The sequence below is a fragment of the Cygnus olor genome, chromosome Z, assembly GCF_009769625.2.
Source record: "Cygnus olor isolate bCygOlo1 chromosome Z, bCygOlo1.pri.v2, whole genome shotgun sequence".
In the NCBI taxonomy this organism is placed as follows: domain Eukaryota; kingdom Metazoa; phylum Chordata; class Aves; order Anseriformes; family Anatidae; genus Cygnus; species Cygnus olor.
The window spans coordinates 68526635-68546400 of NC_049198.1; the positions used below are offsets into that span (position 1 = coordinate 68526635).

Consider the following 19766-nt stretch of genomic DNA (forward strand, 5'->3'; position numbering starts at 1 on the left):
CCTAAGAAACCTATACTCATCTAACTTTTTGGTTCTGTTATTGTGGGATTACTCTGTTACTGATTACCTCTGTGTGAAAATTGTCATGAATTTCCCAGACCAAAAATGATGTTTATGTTAATAAACAAACTCTGGCAACTCCAGCAATTGGTATATTAAAAGATGATACAAAATGCACTTAGATGTAATTTGCAGGGAAATGATTTGGCATAGCAAAAAATCCTTCATTGGGGGCTGCAGCAGTACATATCAAGATAAATCAAGCTGCATGAAAAAGTTTGGATAGAAGGCCAGCTTCTGCTACAGCATATTGTGATATCTGACAGTTCTGTAATTTTGCACTGTGTGAGGCAACAAAGAACTTGGGAACATTTGATTCCATCTCCACAGGAATCTTCTTTGGAGGGTGTCTCCATAGAGACATGCAGTGGTAGCTGCCAGTGGAGGTAAAGTGAAAATAGAAAAGTTACAGTACCCCCCAGCGCTTTGTTTTGCTTTGTTTTAAGGCTTCACGTCAGTGAAAGGATGTTAAATCTATGCCCAGGAAAAGGGAAAGACAGGACCACACTGTGCAACCTCTTGAGACCAGAGGATGCTGGCAACAGGTGTATGCCTAGCAGAAAACTCAAAGCTGGCCTTCTATCTACATCGGTAACCCTCAAATAACTTGTGCACTCAAAACAGTGCTCCTGATTTGAGCTTGCTTTGTCTAAATTCACCAGGGGAAAAGCACGGTTGGGATTTTTTGAGAGCTCTTGCAAGAGAGTTTTTGCCTTCTGCCGGGGGTTAATAGCTTCCCACTAGATCCAGTCAGTCAGGGGGCCGTGCCTGGTGGGATCCACCTAGATCCAGTCAGTCGGGGGCAGTGCACAGAATGCCTCCGTGGGGGACAGAACGAGACTACCGCCAGCGCCCGCCATTTTGCCGGTGCCTGGGCGGTCTGTCGGCGGCCCGGAAGGGGCGGCCGCCCGCGGCGGGAAGCAGGCGGGGCCGCGGCACCTTACGGCCCTTCCCGGCCCGGTGGCGGCGGCGATGGCGGGTCGAAAGTCGTCGAAGGAGAAGAAGAGGCGCCGGTCCCGTTCGTGCTGCCCCGAGGGGGCCGCGGGGCCGGACGGCGGCGAGAGGAAGCGGCGGAGCGCGGAGTCCGCCCGCGGCGCCCCCGAGGTGCGGTGGCGGTGTTCTGCGCCCCGGGTGTGTTGGGAGTGGTTGGGAAGGATTGCTGCGGCCCTGTGCCCCTTTTACCTCCTGCCCCGGTGGGACAGGGGAGAGGAAAGGAAGAGAAAAAGCAGGGGAGGACTCCTGGGCTGAGGTAAAAACGTCTTAACAGGTGAGGAGGGAGCTGAGGAAGAGAGAAGTGAAACAAAACAGGTAATGCAATGATACTCGCGCGCTCCCTTCCTAGGAGCATTCACATTCCCAGCCGGTTCCTGAGCAAAAAAGGTGGCTCACCTCTTATTTCACCTGTCTGCCCTTTGTGTTGCTGAGCATGGTGTTATAGGCACAGAATACCCCATGGTTACTTTGGGTCTCTGCCTGGTGGCGGGCCCCCCAGCTCATTGCAGCGTACTCGCTGGTGGGGCAAAAAGGCAGCCTTGGTGCTGCACAAATGCTCCTTGTCCACAGCTAAAGCAGTGGGGTGTTACCTGCATCTGTTTTAGTCACAAATCTAAAATATGGCACCATGCGAGCTGCTGTGAAGAAAATTTACTCCATCCTGGCCAGACCCAGTCCAAAGTGGTGTGAGGCACAAGCTCAGAGATGACCCAAATCACAGTCATTCTGTGTCCTAGCCAGTTGTGGTGCTCAAATACAAAGATGACCGCGTGATACATGATCATGAGTGAATGTCTTTGTCTTCAAAATATATCTGATTTTTAATGGTTCAGTTTTTTTCTGATATGGAAGATATATTTTCTCATATGAAACACACTTTTTTTTTTTTTCTCTCAGAAAACTGTGCCACATGGAATTGTGTGTGAATTTCTTTCTTAGCAAGGTAGTTGTAGATTATCGACTTGGTCATTTAATTGCAGGGGAAATCATATAAATGGATTTATTCTGCCTTAAAGCATGCTTTGACGTAGAAGCAACAGCAAGGTATCTTAAGATATACTTTCTAGTTAATATTGAAAAATACTTCTTGTCTCTTGAAAGTTTTAAAATTTCTCTTAGCATAAAAATGATTTCAGTAACCAAAAATATAACTTTTGTGATGCGGTTACCGTGTAAGCTAAAACAGTATTTGGAAGTTCAGAAATCTACTTTAAGATGTCCCTTGCAATTGTGAGGGAAAAACTATTGCTATCACAGATGAGGTGTTAAGTTTCCTTCTTTTGTAGTTCAATAGAAAATGAAAATTCTACTTGTCTTCTTGATGTTTAGGAAGAAAAATGCAATGTGCCATCTGGAGAAAAATTGGAAGAAGCTGAACAACCCAGTGATGTAGAGGAAGGAGGATTAGATCTCAGTGTGTCACTCAAACCGGTTAGTTTCTACATCGCGGACAAAAAAGAAATGCTTCAACAGTGTTTCTGTGTCATAGGGGAGAAGAAACTACAGAAGATGCTGCCTGATATTTTAAAGGTACTGAAGTACAGTTACTTGTTGCATGCTTTTTACAAGCTTGAATGCTTGCATAACAAAGCACATCTCTCAAGTCTAGTGGACTTCCCATCTTAAAAACTGCCTGTGTTTTTCTTAAATGAAGATTATGAAAAGTCTCTGAAAGTGAGACACTTAAGATTTGATACAGTTATTTCATCCTACTCCATTTTCCACAGCTCAGCTGCAGCTGAATGCAGGCTGATTATTTTTGTACTGTCTGTCTGTACTGGTTATTCTTAATGTAAAAGGAGTTTCTAATTGCATGGAGTGAATTCAGTAGTGTTGTTCAGTAACAAGTTTGCTGATTTGTTCATAAAAGTCTGAGTTCTATTTATGCGTTATCTAAATTTCTTTATAAGTTATTAATGTCTGAGATGAGGCCATAAAGCCCCTTCTTGGTAAACAGCTTCTGGAAGCTGTTATTGCTCTGGAATTTAATACTAGTGCCTCTAGAGTTTTACTGACTTAAAACGTATGCTTTTTGAGTGTTGCGAACAGCAGGACTTGGTGAAAAGTAGGTGAACGGTCTATGCAGGGGAAGAGGCTTCCGGTGAAATGCCATTTGTGTAGTGTTTGTTAATTAGTAGTTTTTCAATTTCTGTCTTAAATTTTATCCAGATCTCCGAGACAGGTTACAACTGAGGTGAGACTTACTCATTTTAAACTCTTATTGAATTGCTTACAGTCTCACCCATTTCTCACCTCTGGAAGAAGAAAAGAGGTCTAGAATGGCCGGAGGCAAAGGCATAACTGAATTGGAAAGTCAGTTCTCTAGTGGTGTAGAACCAAGCCTGCAGTAGGATGGTCAATATTACAGTATGCTCAACACTTAATAATTTTGGTACGTGTAAGTGTACATAGCTTATTTATGAGTGTGAAATTATCACTGTTTCACCAAGAGCATACCCAGAAGCACAAGAGATGTGAAACTAGCTGGACTCAGTGTGTGGTATGTATCAAACATGAGAAGTGGATCACAAATTACATGTTTCTTACAGTTTCTTTGTTAGGGCATGCAATATGATGTATGATTCCTGTTTGTGCTTTTTTGATACTTTTGTTCACTTTATTTCATGAACTTGGGTTCAACAATTGGCTTTGGTCTTTGGAGACTTAATTATGTAATTCACCTGCTCCTGAGTGATGGAAAATTAGGAGTGATCTGGGCTGCTGTTGTTTTACTGTTTCATGCTTTACACCTGCACTCTGTTATTTCTACAGCTCAGTGTCACAACAGCAGTGAAAGCTCTCAGGCAAAGATCAAGTAACTGATACTGTGTATTGCTTAATTTTGAAAACAACAACACCAAAACAAACAAAAATATTTTTGGTGGTTGGCATGCCTACCTAATGTTCTTTGATAGTTGCATCAATGCAGATAAGAATAGAGAAAGAACTTGCAATCTGAGTTTCTCATTAGGGCTGGAGAACTACTTAGCTTTCATAATTATTCTGTCCTCAGAAATCTTAGTGGCTTGTGGTCTGTCTTATCTGTCTTCTTAGAACTGTTCCATGGATGAAATCAAAAGGCTTTGCTTGGAGCAGTTGGAGCTGTTATCTGAAAAAAAACTTTTGAAGATACTTGAAGGTATGAATGCAACTTTTAGGCACCACTGTACACAGAGAGAATAAGGAAAACAAAAGTAGTCTGCATTAAACTGCGCCTGTGTTTCCAGGTACTGACACGTATATGTGTATATATGCTGGTCTTGATCTTTTAATCTTGGGTGAAATCATCCAGTAATCCTGAAGGTATTAGGGATACATTCAGATCACAGTCGTATTAGCTTCCTTTCCCTAGTACTCCAACTAAGAACAAAGCTTTTGACTTGAGGGGTGGTAAAACAAAAGCAGGAATTTAGAAGCATTGTTTGAAATCCATTGCTTTAGTTAAATTGGCGTTAAGTTGCCTCCTAGTTCTCTGGAGGGGAAACCAGATATACTGCAATACCAGTTCAATTGTATTAACAATTGCACTGGAACATTCAGTGTAGTTAAAGGATTCTTAGTGCATGCCTTTGCTCTGCTGAGACGCACAATACATATACTTTGATTAAGGATGTGATATTCCAGCATATCAGTGTCTTAATGAACTTCCACTTGGTATTTAAGGGCCATAGAATTCATTTGTAAACAAATTGCTGTCTTCTCAATTAAGTGGAGCCCTTTGAATCTTGAGTGGTAGAGAGTACCTTCTATTACTTGTCTCCTGTGCTTTATTTTTAGTGCCTGTAATATTGTAGTAGCACTATTTATTTTCTGTTTTTCCATAATACAGTGTTATTGAAAAATGGCAACCATGTGGCTAGCAGGCATCTCATGAATAAGCTTTTTGTTTCTGTGTAAGTCTGATTTTTAGAATGTCTGTTTCAGCTGGGGAGAAAACCCTTTTCTGATCTCAGTAGAGTTAATCATTAAAAGTAAGGCTAACTATGTAGCATTAATTGTACTAGGTGCCTAAATTTGCACATTTGAAATTGTGTATATCTAGGCAAGAGTGGAGCTGATTCTGATACTGACGAGGATGGAGATGGAGGAGACAAGACTGGAGGTGAATCAGTCAGTCAGTGAGTAAAAGAAAACAGTTCAAAGCTTAATTTTAAAATATTGAGTGATACTGGAATTTTTCACAAGAAATGATCAACTGTAGCATTGAAAGACCCAACTGCTATATCCTTAATTATATGTTTTTTTTTGGTAGAATGACAATGAGCTGTTACTGCTAGGAAGCATTGCACTTATAGACATGGCCTAGTTATTTGATAACATCAGATGTTTCATAAGCACATCACTGAGATTTAAACTGGCATTATTGCCCATCAGTTAACTTGTGATAATTGAACATATGCCCAGTCCTAACCTGCAGCCAAAAGTGAGGTAATGTGATTTAGGTTAATCCTCTTCAGTTGAACTAGAGCAGGTTGAATAAAACCCTTCCCAGTGAAATCCATGAACTTGGTAAAGAGTATTTTGAGTTCAGCTGAGATGTATCGTGTTCCTTGCATCCTTGTTTCTGGTCCATCATTCCTGTCCCAGCTGAAGCAGCGCTGACGCTTGCCTGTTCCCATCTTCCCTACTGGCGATGTTATTTTAATGTCTAGAGTTTGAAGTACAGAGGTTTCTAGTTGCTCATTATTAGGCTGACATCTGTCAGTTTTGCAAAGGCCAACATTTTTAACCTTTTCTTAAAATACTTTCTTTTTTTTTAAAAAAGACAATTTTTGTGTAGTGTATTATTAAGTCACTCCTTTAATAAAGACAGTCTATACAGAAGTAGTTGAGAGGGAAAAGAATGTTAATAGTTATCACCCAAAATGTGTCAAATTTTGAGTCTAAATGTATTTGTAGTAAACAAAAGGCATGTAGGAAAGCCAAAAGCTTTTCTGGTTTGGTTGCTGACCCATCTGCAGCTGGCCCACAGATTCAGTGCATAAACTTAACAAGCCTTTTGAGACATAGTGGCCTTACACGAGTGTTGGGCTGATTAAGGTATCTGTTAGCTGCTAGTTTGGCAAGTTCATCTAGATTTACTAAACAGGAAGAGAGAGGTGGGAAAGATAATGACAGTAATCCAAATTTTGTGTGCTGGTCAGTATCTTTGATTTAACGGAGACCTCATTTCTTTGGCTCAGAACAAATTATGAAATTATTGAATGAAGTAATTTTCTTTGATCACATCTCGTCATATACCAGGTTTGTGAAACCACAAATATTCTAGAAAGTGGAGTGATACTGTTTCTGCTTGAGGGAAGGAAGGCTCTGCAGGAAGATCTGGATAGGCTGGACCGATGGGCTGAGGCCAACTGTATGAGGTTCAACACGGCCAAGTGCCGGGTCCCGCACCTGGGGCGCAACAACCCCAAGCAGCGCTACAGGCTGGGAGATGAGTGGTTGGAAAGCTGCCTGGCAGAGAAGGACCTGGGAGTACTGGTTGATAGGCAGCTGAATATGAGCCAGCAGTGTGCTCAGGTAGCCAAGAAGGCCAACAGCATCCTGGCTTGTATCAGAAACAGTGTGGCCAGCAGGTCTAGGGAAGTGATTGTCCCCCTGTACTGGGCTCTGGTGAGGCTGCACCTCGAGTACTGTGTTCAGTTTTGGGCCCCTCACTACAAGAAGGACATTAAACTGTTGGAGAGTGTCCAGAGAAGGGCTACTAAGATGGTGAAAGGCCTATAGGGGAAGACCTATGAGGAGTGGCTGAGGTCACAACGAAGCTGGTGAGGGGTCTGGAGAACAAGTCTTATGAGGAGCGGCTGAGGGAGCTGGGCTTGTTCAGCCTGGAGAAGAGGAGGCTCAGGGGTGACCTTATCGCACTCTACAGGTACCTTAAAGGAGGCTGTAGCGAGGTGGGGGTTGGTCTATTCTCCCACGTGCCTGGTGACAGGATGAGGGGAAGTGGGCTAAAGTTGTGCCAGGGGAGGTTTAGGTTGGATATTAGGGAGAACTTCTTTACTGAAAGGGTTGTTAGGCATTGGAATGGGCTGCCCAGGGAAGTGGTTCAGGCACCATCCCTGGAGGTCTTTAAAAGGTGTTTAGATGTAGAGCTTAGTGATGTGGTTTAGTGGAAGACTTGTTAGTGTTAGGTCAGAGGTTGGACTTGGTGATCGTGGAGGTCTCTTCCAACCTAGATGATTCTGTGATTCTGTTTCAGTTTTTCTCACGTGATACAGGTTTGATGCCCTGTGACACTTTTTTTTCTTGGGTTCCTTTTGGAACTGGTTTGTGACGGTATTCCCCCCTTTGCTTTCTTTCATGGTCTGTGAATGGTGTCAGTACACACCTTTATGTAATCTCATTTTATCTTTTGATCTTTACCCTCTGCTGGCTATTTAAAATGTAAAATAACAATATAAAATACTCTTCATATAAATGAGTCCCTTTGATGATTGATGGTTTGCAAGTGAATTTCTGAATTAAATAAGAAAGCCTTGTTTGCTAAGGAAACCATAAGAAATGTCCCAGGACTTTGTCTAGAGGAATTTTATGATTTTTTTAAAGATCTAATTCAAAAGATATGTACTATTGCGAAATACATGTAATATTTCACATCTTAAAGAGGTATGGGAGTTTCAATGCTGCTAGATTTCAGGAAGGCAATTCTATGAGTTCAGGGTGTTTCAGAGCTACAGTTTATACATGTTTTTTAACTGAAAACAGAAGTCCTGAGTTTTTTTCTTAAAGTTCAGCTCTGAAAAATTTTCAGCTGTTTCCATTGCCACTTAATGTACTCCTTTATTTTGTCGCCAGCTTCTTCAGAGTTAAATGCTATAAATTCTGAAATAAGCATGCAGGATCAGGGCCTATGTTTAACAAAAACTGGAAAAGGCTTCCATAATAGATGGGCTTGATTATTTGTGAGCTCTGTATAGATATTTTACTGCAATTTTCAGATATTTGTTTGTGTTAGTCTGCAATGGAATACCATTAAAACAAGAAAATTGATGTATATTAAGTTTTCCAACTAAATGGTAGACATTTAATTGAAAGGATTTAGCCAATTAATGTCCTGAAAAAACAGGTGGGCATTCTCATCTCATTGATAAGCTATCAGCAGGTTCTTAAGCTATTTCTTTCATGTTCCCTGCAGTAGTAATAAAACATATATTAAAAGAAGAAACATGCTATTATAATTTACAGTGATCATATGTTCACATGTATAATGCGAGCAAATGACTTCTTGCTTTGAAAATTTAATATGCATGAAAGAAAGGGATTTTAAATTTATATTTACATTTAAATTGCCTTACTTTTAGATTAACGTATCTTCTGCTCCCATGATTTGGAGACATGATTTTGTGCTGCCCTTTCTTAAACCTGTACCTCAGTATAGATAATTTGTAAAAATATTTCCTGTAAAAAAACGAAGGTTAACAAACTGAGAATGAAATTGAATTGTGAACTGAACTGCATCTGCTTGGCCACAAGATGGTGCAGAAAGCCTGCCTGTTAAATGAAATGGTGATAGGTCACTGGTAATACAGTCCAATCCAGCCAATTCTGAAAAAAGCAACAGCAAAATATAAAATGTGCTGTAAAAGTACTTCGGGGATCCAATACATTTTTTTTTGACAGTAGGTAGTCTTTATAAGAATGTTTCTACCATAATCAGTGATACTGTCAAGACAACATGAAGAAACTTTACAATAACTTTTGATGTGTGAATTCCAATTCAGAGTTTATTTTTATGTAGCTGTTAAAACAGATATATGTAACTTCACAGCCATTTCTTTGAACCACAGAAGTGGATGAGTTTTCTGTCAAATGAGTGATTTTAATCCTTGATGAAATATGGCTTCAGAGCTCCTTGTGGTATCGAGGATGTGAAACTTCTTGTCTTCTTTCCTCATGAAAATTCTTGTGCAAGGTCTGACAGTAACATGTTGCTAAAAGACATGTTGCTGTCCAGTGCAGAGGTGACTACTCAGTTGAAAAGGATGAAGAATGTGTGTGGGGGGAGGATGGGGTGTGAGGAGCCTAAGCAGCTTTTGCGCTTGGTGATAAGCAGGTGATATGGGGGTGTCACAACCTTATTTTGGTCAAGAGTTCAGTGACTAAATAAAAGAAAAAATGCTGAAAAAAAAAGATGCCTCCAGTGGCTGGCCTGTGGCAGTTGGTTGGCCAGTAGCTGGTCCACGGTCCCCATGTCTCTGTAGCTGCTGACACTAAGGTGTGCAAGTCTGCAAGGTTTGCAGCCCCACTCCAGCTGCTTGCTCTGACCTCCTTGTGTACACACAGACCTTTCCAGTAGCTGGTCCACACCTGTGGTGTCCCCAGTAGCTGACTCCTAGACTCTTTATCTGCTGGGGAACTAGCAGAGCCGTGGTCCCTTGATTCAAGTACTTGTAGACCCTGGTCTCTCTGGAATTTGGCCTCTAATTTTGCAGTCTCTTTGGTACCTGACTCTCAAACATCTCATCCTACTTAATAGCTAGACTCGCCTGATGTTTGCTGTAGAACTGATGCATGACACTGAAGTTTCCTGAGGAGGTGTGCACATTTCCCATTCTGTTTATTTTCTGGCAGCACAGTATTGCAGGCCCCTGTCACCCGTGGTCCTCTCTGCAGCTGCTGGCTCTTAGACACACGCAGACCTCTCATTTGGAAGAATGGTTAGCTATGGAATTCCACAAGAAGGCAGGGCAGACTGGTGGCCAGGTGCAGGGTTTTGCAAGGCAAGTGTACTGACCAGCAACCTGTTTATGTTCATCTGACTGATTTTATCTTATTTTCTCTCTATTTTCCCTGTGCTTGTTCTTCACCAATCTGCATAGGTCTATGCCTTTTACCATCCTTGGTCCTTCCTCTAAACATCTGATAATGCCCTGCATAGTCCCACAGTCCCCTTAAACATATCCCCAAGTAAGTTATACACAATCCTGAAGTGTTCTTCCCCAGCATCCCATAAGGAGCCCTGTGCTGTTGTTGGCAGTAACTTCCTTCAGTCTGTAAGGTGACTTCTCTAGCTGACTGCCCTTAGTCAGTTTCTCTCCAGGCAAACAGGCTGCTGCTTTCCTTTGACAGCCCTTGGAGCAACTTGGGCAGGGTGATCCCCCTGTGCTGATCAGGTTAATAACTTCCTTCTCTTCCCCAGACCTTTAAAAGTACAGACAGGAGAACACAACCAACAACTGAGTATGATGAGCCTCAACTTCGGCTCAGCAGGTGACAGGAGAACAAAACCTGAAATTTCTGGGAAAGTGTGCTGTGATAGCATTGTGGGCAGGTTTAACTGGTGTTCTGTGCTGACGTCAGGCCTAACCCCTCTCAATAATGGAGTGAAGATGGGAGGGGAAGTGCTTCTCGCCAGGAGTTGTGACACTGCTTCGAAATGTAGGACCATACAAGCTTTGGTTCTGAGCTGCTGCCTGGACCTGACACTGGGTGGTGGGTGACAGGGAGGATGGTTGGGGCTAGATGATCTTTCAGGTCCCTTCCAACCCTAACCATTCTGTGATTTCCCCCACACTAGGCTCCACAGGCTCACGGGACTGATAATTGTGATGGGTCTCAGTTATCTCTAACTGTATGTGTGCGTGTGTGCAAGACTTTTCCTTGCTGCCTACCCTTTGCTGCTCCACTTAATAAATGGTAATGTCATGTTGTTACACTGAGAAGTTTGAGATTCTGGTTAACATGTCTAAACTGTCACATAGAGCAAAACTAATTTATTGTAGAATTCCTCGGCTTATTTTACATCTAGCATGTGAGGGCTGTAATCAATCTTGCAACACCTGTGGCCTTTGTGGTACAAGATTGATGACTCAAATAGAAAATAAATGAGCAACTATTTGTGAAGAGGCAAAGTTTAAATGATTTTGTGAAGGGGTTAGCAAGTATACACAACTTCCTGTTCAGCATACCTATGTGAACATCTAGTTTGCATTCAGTCCTTCCTGGGAATGGAAAGTCTATCAGAAATGAAAGGATTGGGAAAATACTTCTTGAGTTGACTAAGCAGGAAAGCAAACTTTAAGGATACACACTACTGAGATGTTTTGAGAAAAATGCATCACGGTAAATAATCTATTCATATTTTAGTATAATAATGTTGAGCAGTAAATTTATTTTGGGGGTTCCTTACTTAAAGTGAACACTTAAAATCTTTCATGTGTTGTATAACTGTTTTCTGTGGGCACATTCTCCTCAATTATTGCACTATTCCATACACATTTATGTTGCATTGGATGCAAACATGGGAGAAACACAGAGTCAATTGATTTGTAACCTCTACTACCATAGGAAAGGAAATAGGCATCAAAATAACTCCATCTCTCAGACCAAGTTGTCAAGAAGTATTATGGTGTTCTCTCTCCTGACATGATCATTGGACACCTGGAAAAAAAACACACACCAAACATCTTTGAGAGCCTAGAGAAAACAGATCTGTATTCAATTACAGAAAAGCCCTTCAGGCCATTACTGAAAAACAAGTTGTTAAAATGATTACATTTAAATCTGTGATACCAGAATCTTGCTATCGTTTTTATAGCTCTGTTTAGCTCCAACGGGCAGGGTGGTTGCATGTTAACTCGTAAGAAATCAATGCCACAATAACGTTCTGGGTAGGAAATTGGCAATTCTACTGTCAAAATGCTTGCTAAACATGGTAATTGAAGTTTTTCTGTGATTCTAGGTCCTTCTGTGAGGGCTATCCTTTATTTGCCTTGTATATTTCACAGTATTTTCACAATTTGTCCGAGTAGTGTGCACAAAATGTGTGAAGGACATGAACATTTCACAGAAGTATCTTTTCCTTATCCCTTGCATAAAGCAGGTGAAACCTTAGAGGTCAAGGGTAGAAATCTTTAAATTGAAGAAATAAACATGGATATTGAATACAACTTAAAGGTTAAGTTACATTTCCTTTTAAAAAGCAGCCCTTAGTGAAAATGATTGTGATGTAGAAAAGGTGAATGGTGGTAGGGTGACAATAACTTCATGAAAATAGCTTCTTAATTTCAAAAGGAAAGAGTAAATAGTATTTGAATGCAACCGAAACAGTAGTTTTTTAAAATATTTAACTCTGTGACAATTTATTCTGAGCTTTAGAGACAAGCTTCTAGGGAGTGCTTCAAGGGGGAGCATATCAGTGAGTATTGGTAGTCTGAGGGGTGTATTGAAATAATTACTTCATCTCCTTGTAGGTTACGAGGGAAAGCAAAGAAAAGCTCGTTCTCAAATGCTAAGAGATAGCACGTTCCTATTGCCCTACCACCACATGGTTTCTTTTTAGTTAATGTTTCTTTGAAAAATCCTCTTAAGTTGTAAAAGATGTAGATTAAAATGTGGTGTCATTTGTTTCCAGGCAGGACAACAGTATAGACTCTACTTCTTCCTTAAGAGATGACAACAAACTGGAAGGTCAGGAATCAAAACAAGGTATGTAAGTGGAGAAAGCTGAAACTTTGCTCTCTTGATCATAGAAACGTGGAATGGTTTGGGTTGGAAAGGACCTTAAAGATCATCTAATTCTGACCCCCTTGCCATGAGCAAGGACACCTCCCACTAGAATGGTATTGAACAGTGACTAGTTCAAGATAACTACTAACTCTTGAGCCGTATCTGTAATCACAGAGATGCATCCTCAGAGAAATCACTTGGTGAACGGTTTCAACCTCTCCCTTGGGCCCAATTCCACAAAAGCAGAAAGGAACACTGAAGAAGACATTGTTGGAAATTTTGCTTCTCAGCACTTTAAGTCCGGAGGCTTTTGTGGCTAGAAGCAAACTAGCTCTTCAGAGTTCGGTAATTTAGCTTCCAGAACATGACCGAACGATCTTGCAAGGTTCATTTGGCTTTTCTCTTCTAGTTTATCAGCTGAAGAGGAACTTCAGTTATTTCAGTATCTTGATCTGTAGGTGATTGCTAGAACTGCCATTGCCATTTGCTGAATTCTCTGAGAGTCAGTTTTACTTTGTGTTGAAATGATCATAAGAGTACTCTGTTTTGACATTCATGGAAATCCACTATAATAACTGTTTGCCAAAGAACTGCTTGTAATTTAATCTTTGTATTCAGTCTTGATATATGATAGGTTGTTTTGATTGTGCGGAGCTGAGGTCTCTGGGAATGGTGCTTAACACCCACTACTCCTGATGACTGGTGCATTTTACAGTGTAAAAGTAGAGTAGAAGTACTCAACTCTTTGGATCTCTGAGAGGGAAAGTTTTGTCTTGTGTATTTTTTCTTTTTAAATGCAAAGTGCAATAGGTGAGATATTCAGGTACTAAAATGACTGGAAGAATAGAAAATACAAAAGTTGGCAAGTTAATGGTACTCATTTGAGTAACTGTTGTGTAAGGGAGTAACTGTTGTGCTGCTTTACCAGCAGCAGCATTTGTTTTATTCCAGTCGTTAAAACAACACCATATAATGACTGTCAGTATTATTTTGTAGATGAAGCACCAAATTGTAGGTGTTTCTGTCTGTCTATTTTCATTTGGACTATGTCTATTTAGTAACATCAGAAATAGCTTTTCCAATCAGAGAATGTTGCAGTTTCTTATAAGCTGTATTTCTCTTCTGTGAAGATCTAGCATTATGGGCTTCCTGCAGCTCCTGTTTTACAATTCAGAATGCTGTCTTTAAAGATATCCCCTGTAAGAACTCTATGAAGGGTGTCTTTTTTTTTTTTAGAGGTAATTAGTGAAGGGAATTAAACAGAGAAGGGAATTATGATAACATGATAACTTTTAGGAGCAGATTGCTGTGACTTGTGAGGAATGCTGTAAGTGTTCCCTGCTGTACTATATAGAGTAACCGTAGACCAGACAGATTTCCTGCAGATCTCTTCCACTTTTGTATTATCAATGGGAATTGATGACTGTTGCAGGTGATTCCTTCACTGTTGTTTTTTATGACTTTATCAACCAGAGTATCATGATGGCTTAGGGCTACAACAGTGACTTCACTCCAGATATTAGGTTTAAAGAGTTTATGAGAATATCAATATAAATCATAAAATGTAATTCTAATCATTCTTCTTCTTCAGCTTATGATGCTGTGGGAAAAAACAGATTGAGGGGTTAAACAAAAGGGCCTAAAAAAAAACCCCAAACAAATAAAACATGTTAGAATGAATTTCACAAATATAGCTGAAGGAAAAAGTAAAAGTTATCAAATCGAAAAAGGTAATGAGAAATGCCAAACATGAGCTTTATTACTGGGTAAAATCAAAAGTAAAAAAAAAAGAGGGAAATGTAGCCCACCAGTTAGTTAAACAACATTCGTAGGCAAATAGGCATGTATGAATATTGTGTATTATGCAGTTTTGGAAGGCCCAAATTCTGAATGGAACCCAAGGCTGCTTTAAATGACTTATTTGTTTAATATCTGACCAGTACCTCACAGAGTTTTGCGATGGGTTGATTCCAGCTATCAGCTAAACACCGCAGAGCAGCTCAATTACTCCTCCCCCAGTGGCGCAGGGGACAGAATTGGAAGAGCAAAAACAAGAAAAACTCTTGGGTCAAGATAAAGACATTTTAATACGTAAAGGAGAGCTGCATGCTCAAGGAATGCAAAATAAGGAATTTATTCACTACTTCCCATTGGCAGGTTGATTTTTAGCCATGTACTAGAAAGCAGAGCCTCAGCTACTGGAGAAAACAAATAACTATTTGTCTATAACCGTGCAGATCACCCTTTCCTCCTTCTTTTCTCCAACTTCTATTGCTGAGCGTGACGTCATATAATACGGTATATCCCTTTGGTCAATTTGGGTCAGCTGCCTTGGCTCTATTTATCTCCCAGCCTCTTGCCTATCCCTAACCTACTTGCTGTGGGGTCAGAGTGAGAAGCAGAGAAAGCCTCAAGGCTTAGCAAGCACTTTTCAGCAGTAGTCAAGACAATGGTGTGTTATCAACATACTTCTGATAGCAAATCCAAAACATAACACCACTGGGGCATCTGTGAAGAAAATTGATACCTGTTCAGCCAGGCCCAGTACAAAGTCAGTTTACGTTTGGCAGTGAATTAGGTAATATGAATATATTCAGGAGGTAACTTTCAGGTATTGAATTAGGATCCATTGATGCACCTGGTTTTTGATCCATGGAAATGCTGTTCAGTTGAGCAGCATGTCAGGTAAATACTGACTGATGCAAGACAGAAGAATTTCCTTATCCTTATCCTGTTGATTCTCATTACTTCTGATCTTTCACGTATTTTGTATCTTGCAGGGTAGAGTTGAGAAGATAGTGTACAAAGTTGATTTTTTAGTATAAGAAACGGGGCAGACTGCATCTGAAATTGAAATACTAACCTTGAAGCTACTGTTACAGTAGAAACATGGCAAAACCACTTAGGATTGAAGAAGGCTGTGGTACGCACATCTCATATGAGTACTTTTTACACATTGCTGTGAGGATTTTGTATAGCTTCAGAATCATTTGTGCTTTAGGCTTCTAAATTGTAGTTTATTTTGCAAAAATTGAAGACCAAAAATTCTATGTAAACTTTATTTATGTGGCTAATCCTGCATTTTCCAGAGCTGGATACTTTCTTAACAGCTTTGATGAGGATGTTGGAGATGCTGCATACATTAGCTGTGTATTTCCCACATCTGATGTATTCAGAAACATGGTGGGCAGTTTTTGCAGTTGTGTACTGTAAACAGCGTTATGAGGTGCTGGAGGGTCGTGGCTGATGATGGTGCAACACCCTGAATCAGGAGTGAATTCTCAGGCAGGGTAATATGCTATATTCCAAAACAGGGACTTAAACGTTATCCTAAGTCATAGTCTATCAGGAGTAAAGAACTGAGTATATTTTTTAAAATATACAGATATTTAAAAAAAAAATCTTCAGTACTGAATAAATAAAACCTTTCAAGTTACGTGAAAAAAAGGTTTCTCTGCTTCTTTCCCCCCCATTTTTTTTAAAGCATGGAAAATGCATTTATTCCTTCCTTAGTGTTCAGTATTGATTTTTTTCATGCCCTCAGGATAGCAGGAATGTCATAAAAGCCAAGAAAAATAGCTTTTCCAAAGGTTTTTCTTCTCTGCTTCATCCTTGTGTTTTCAAGAACAGTCTCATGTTTTCTTTGCTGTATTTTAAAATATTTTCTATACAGTAAAAGACACTGAAACATTAACAGCACAAAACAAAGACTTCTAAAAATATCCTTTCAAAGATTCTTTACCCTTTTTTGAAAGAGGAGATAATTGTTCATATTGGAATTAAAACCCAAGTCCTCAAAGGAGCATGGAGAACTATCAACAAAGTTATTTCCAGAATTTTTGTAACAATAAAACAGTAAATGTGAGCATCTTGAGTAAAAAAGCCAATGACAGGAAGATAATTAATTAAAGATACCTAAAGTCATAGGTCCGTGCTTTGTTAGACTACATCATCCGTGCTTTTTAATAATCTGAACCTTAGTAGGCTTTGCAGTGCCTGATGTTCAAAGATAGCAGTCACAGAGGAAGTGCTTAGGTTTCCAGTATATCAGGTGTTTAGTTGTTGAAAGCAGTACTTGCAAATCAGTGATGCTTCTAGCCCTGCAGATCAGTGATTCAGGAACTAAAACTGTCAATAGATGAAACTAGCAATTGCACCCCCACCCCCTGAAACAAACAAACAAAAACCAACAAAACACAGTTCAGTGAAAGAGAACCTTTTAAAGCCAGACATGAAAATATTAATTTTGATAATCACAGAGTTGCAGAATGGTTTAAGTTAGAAAGGACCTTTGATGTCATCTAACCCAATCCCCATACTCAAGCAGGGGCAGCAAGAGCAGGCTGCTAAGGATCCTATGCAGCTGCATCTTGAGCGTCTCCAAGGATGGAGACTCCACTGCCTTTCTGGGCAATCTGTGCCAGTGTTTGACAACCCTCATGGTGTGTTTTTTTTTTTTAAAAAAAAAGTATTTTCCTATTTTCAGATGGAATTTCATGTTTTAATTTTTTTCCATTGTTGGTAACATAGAGTGCACTGCTGAGCCTGGCTTGTTTGCCTTCATGGTTTTCCATATTGTTAAAGGGGAATTAGATAAATTAAAAACAAAAAACAGGTTTGCAGTACTGTCTTGATATTTATTAAATATTTTTTTTGTATATAGAGGATCGTTGTGGCTTACAGTAGCTTACATAGGAATGGAAACTTTCTTCAAATACTTATGGTAATTATACTTATTTCAAAAATAGAGGTCTTTAACGGTAAGCTCTCAATATTAATTAACAAGGAACACAGCGGTACTTCTGCACAGTGGTGCAACCAAAAGCAATTATAAAGCCTTTTGAAGTCAGTAACTTTATCATCGTTTGGTTATAAATTCTTCATTTGAAGCAATGAATGGTAAGTTTCCAAAGGTACAGAGGTTGGGAATGCACTAATAATTTCTGATGCCAAGGTGTCAAAAGCAATAGTCTCCCTGTAGCCAAAATGTAAGATCGGTTACTTGAGCTCTGACAGAGTTTGGCTTTTATCTTATAGCACTGCCTCATCTAATTGTTCTTCTTCATAAACTCCCAACTTTTTGCCAGCATTAGAAGCCAATACCGTAACTTTTGCTGTTTTTACTGACATGAGTTAAAAGATGTCTGAAATAGTTGTGTGATAGATTCTGAATAGTTATACTGTAGTAGGATTTTCTATTAATCTTCAGTATTGTGCTTGACATAGTGTCCCACTTCTTTTAAAATAAGTAAAATAGTTTTAAAGTGTTTTTAAAATTGCATTTTGAAAACTAAGCTTACTTTAAAGATAACAGTAATCAATTCTGTACTGCAGAAACTTCCTTGTGATATAAAACCTTATGGCTTTTTAATTGGGGAAAATAGATCATGTAACTCCATATGATGGAATAAATTCTCCTGGTACTACAGCTTTGCAATACTATATGTTCTTCTAAATTGGCATAAAAATGCATTAACACTTGTCTAAATTAGATCAGCCTTAAAAGATGGAGAAGAAAAAGAGGAGGAATTAGTTGTCTCAAATTCACAGATCTTTTTGCCACTCTTAATCTACAGAGAAGTGCTTTAAGCAGAAGCGAATTTGTAAGTTGAAAGAAAAATTGTTCTGTTAGGTCGCTATATGATTGTTACATTTGTGTTACAGGCAAAGGAGAAGATAGCGATGTCCTCAGCATAAACGCAGATGCATATGATAGTGATATAGAAGGCCCGTGCAATGAAGAGGACGGCTCAGATGTGCAAGAAAACACCATCAGAAGTGGAGCCGGTCAGATAGATGACCTTCAGAAGGACATTGAGAAAAGTGTGAATGAGATACTGGGGTTGGCAGAATCTAGCCCAAAGGAGTCCAAAACGGCAAGCGTAGCTGTTCCTCCATCGGAAGGTGTTCAGCCATCAGCACAGCAGCTGGAGCTCCTGGAGCTCGAGATGAGGGCCAGAGCTATTAAGGCTCTGATGAAAGCTGGTGATGTAAAAAAACAACCCTAAGGTTGCTTAGATTAAAGCTTCAGTATGTTGTGAAGAACGTTATATCTTTTCTCTTCAGCGCTAAAGTATGTTTGGGTTGGGTATGACATTCCTCATTCAGACTCTTACCGTGTATCCCGACCTGCGGCTTAAGCCATTGATTGTTTTCATTGCCTTTGGTGTGCTGCTTGCATCGCTGGCACAGATGGGCTGGTTCGATGCTGCGCTGAGCAGTGTCTTTGCTGTGTTATCTCCTCGAGGAGGTACAATGTACAGAGCTGTGCTGTGAACCTGGTGCCTTCAGGACAGGTTTGAAAAATCAAGCTCGTTATAACCCCATGGTTAGAAATTAACCAGTTATTTTATTTATTAGCAACTTCTTAACTACTTGAGAAACTTGATTTATATACGCTTCTTTAAAAATGCCATTTTGAAGAATTTTTTGTGGTGTGACAGCCTTCAGCATTCTGCAAGGTGCTCTGAGATGCTTATTTCTCCTTGAGGCCCAGCTCATAGCAATGTAAATGTTCTAGTTAAGTTGAATGATGATTTATTTTGAGAAAGTTAAAGGCATGGTTAATTTTAAAAAAGCTAATTTGTTAGAGAGTGTTTTTTTTTTTGTTTTAATAAACAGTTAAACTGTTATTTTCAGAGAAAGTGCCTGAAAGTGACAAATACCAGGGTTTTTATATTGCTGGTTGTCTAATTGTTACGCTCCTCCACTGTTTGTCTTCTGTGTCACAACTGAAATAAAGAAAATGGAGTTTTTTCTTGATTGTGAAGCTTTTTTTTTGTTGAATATTTGGTATAACATTTAGTACAATGTGGTAGATTAGATTACTTAGAAGTCCCTGAATGTTTAGTATGTAACTGCTTGTCATTTCATGTCCCCTGTAAATAGTATTATCGACCTAATTTCAGAGTAAATGCTTGTTAGAAAAGGCACTTATGTATAATTTTATATACAGTTTCAAAATCATAATTCTACATTTTTTCATTTTGAAGGTATTTATTTTTAAGTAATTTGTATTATAGAATGAAAACTTTTCCTCTTATCATTTCCTGAAATAATTACAAAAATTCTGATTCTGTTGAGTAGTGCTATTTTCCTACTTGACTGCTAATCAAATTCTTATTAAAATGTGTGTGTGTTTACATATAAACACAAATCAATTTTTATTACAGTATGAGGTTTGTGGTTGTGGTCCTTTGTAAGTAAAATGATGTTGTAACATGTGATTTTCCTTTGATTGTAACTTGGAAAGCAAAGTAGAT

The 19766-nt window shown here is 39.5% G+C and overlaps 1 protein-coding gene across 4 annotated transcripts; it reads left to right on the forward strand.

The window, feature by feature from the left end:
• Window positions 1-969: 969 nt before the first annotated feature.
• CAAP1 (caspase activity and apoptosis inhibitor 1) lies at window positions 970-19266 on the forward strand. Of its 4 annotated transcripts, none has more exons than XM_040540348.1 (7): window positions 970-1164; window positions 2383-2583; window positions 4108-4192; window positions 5096-5171; window positions 9633-9776; window positions 12410-12483; window positions 18169-19266. In XM_040540348.1, exons 1-7 carry the CDS (start codon window positions 1033-1035, stop codon window positions 18510-18512), a joined length of 1056 nt encoding a protein of 351 aa, XP_040396282.1. In that variant the 5' UTR covers window positions 970-1032; the 3' UTR covers window positions 18513-19266. The 4 variants fall into 4 exon arrangements, with proteins under 4 accessions (XP_040396282.1, XP_040396283.1, XP_040396284.1 ...); XM_040540350.1 differs by lacking the exon at window positions 970-1164 and adding an exon at window positions 1308-1327; XM_040540352.1 differs by lacking the exon at window positions 970-1164 and adding an exon at window positions 2080-2097.
• The last annotated feature ends 500 nt before the right edge of the window (window positions 19267-19766 follow it).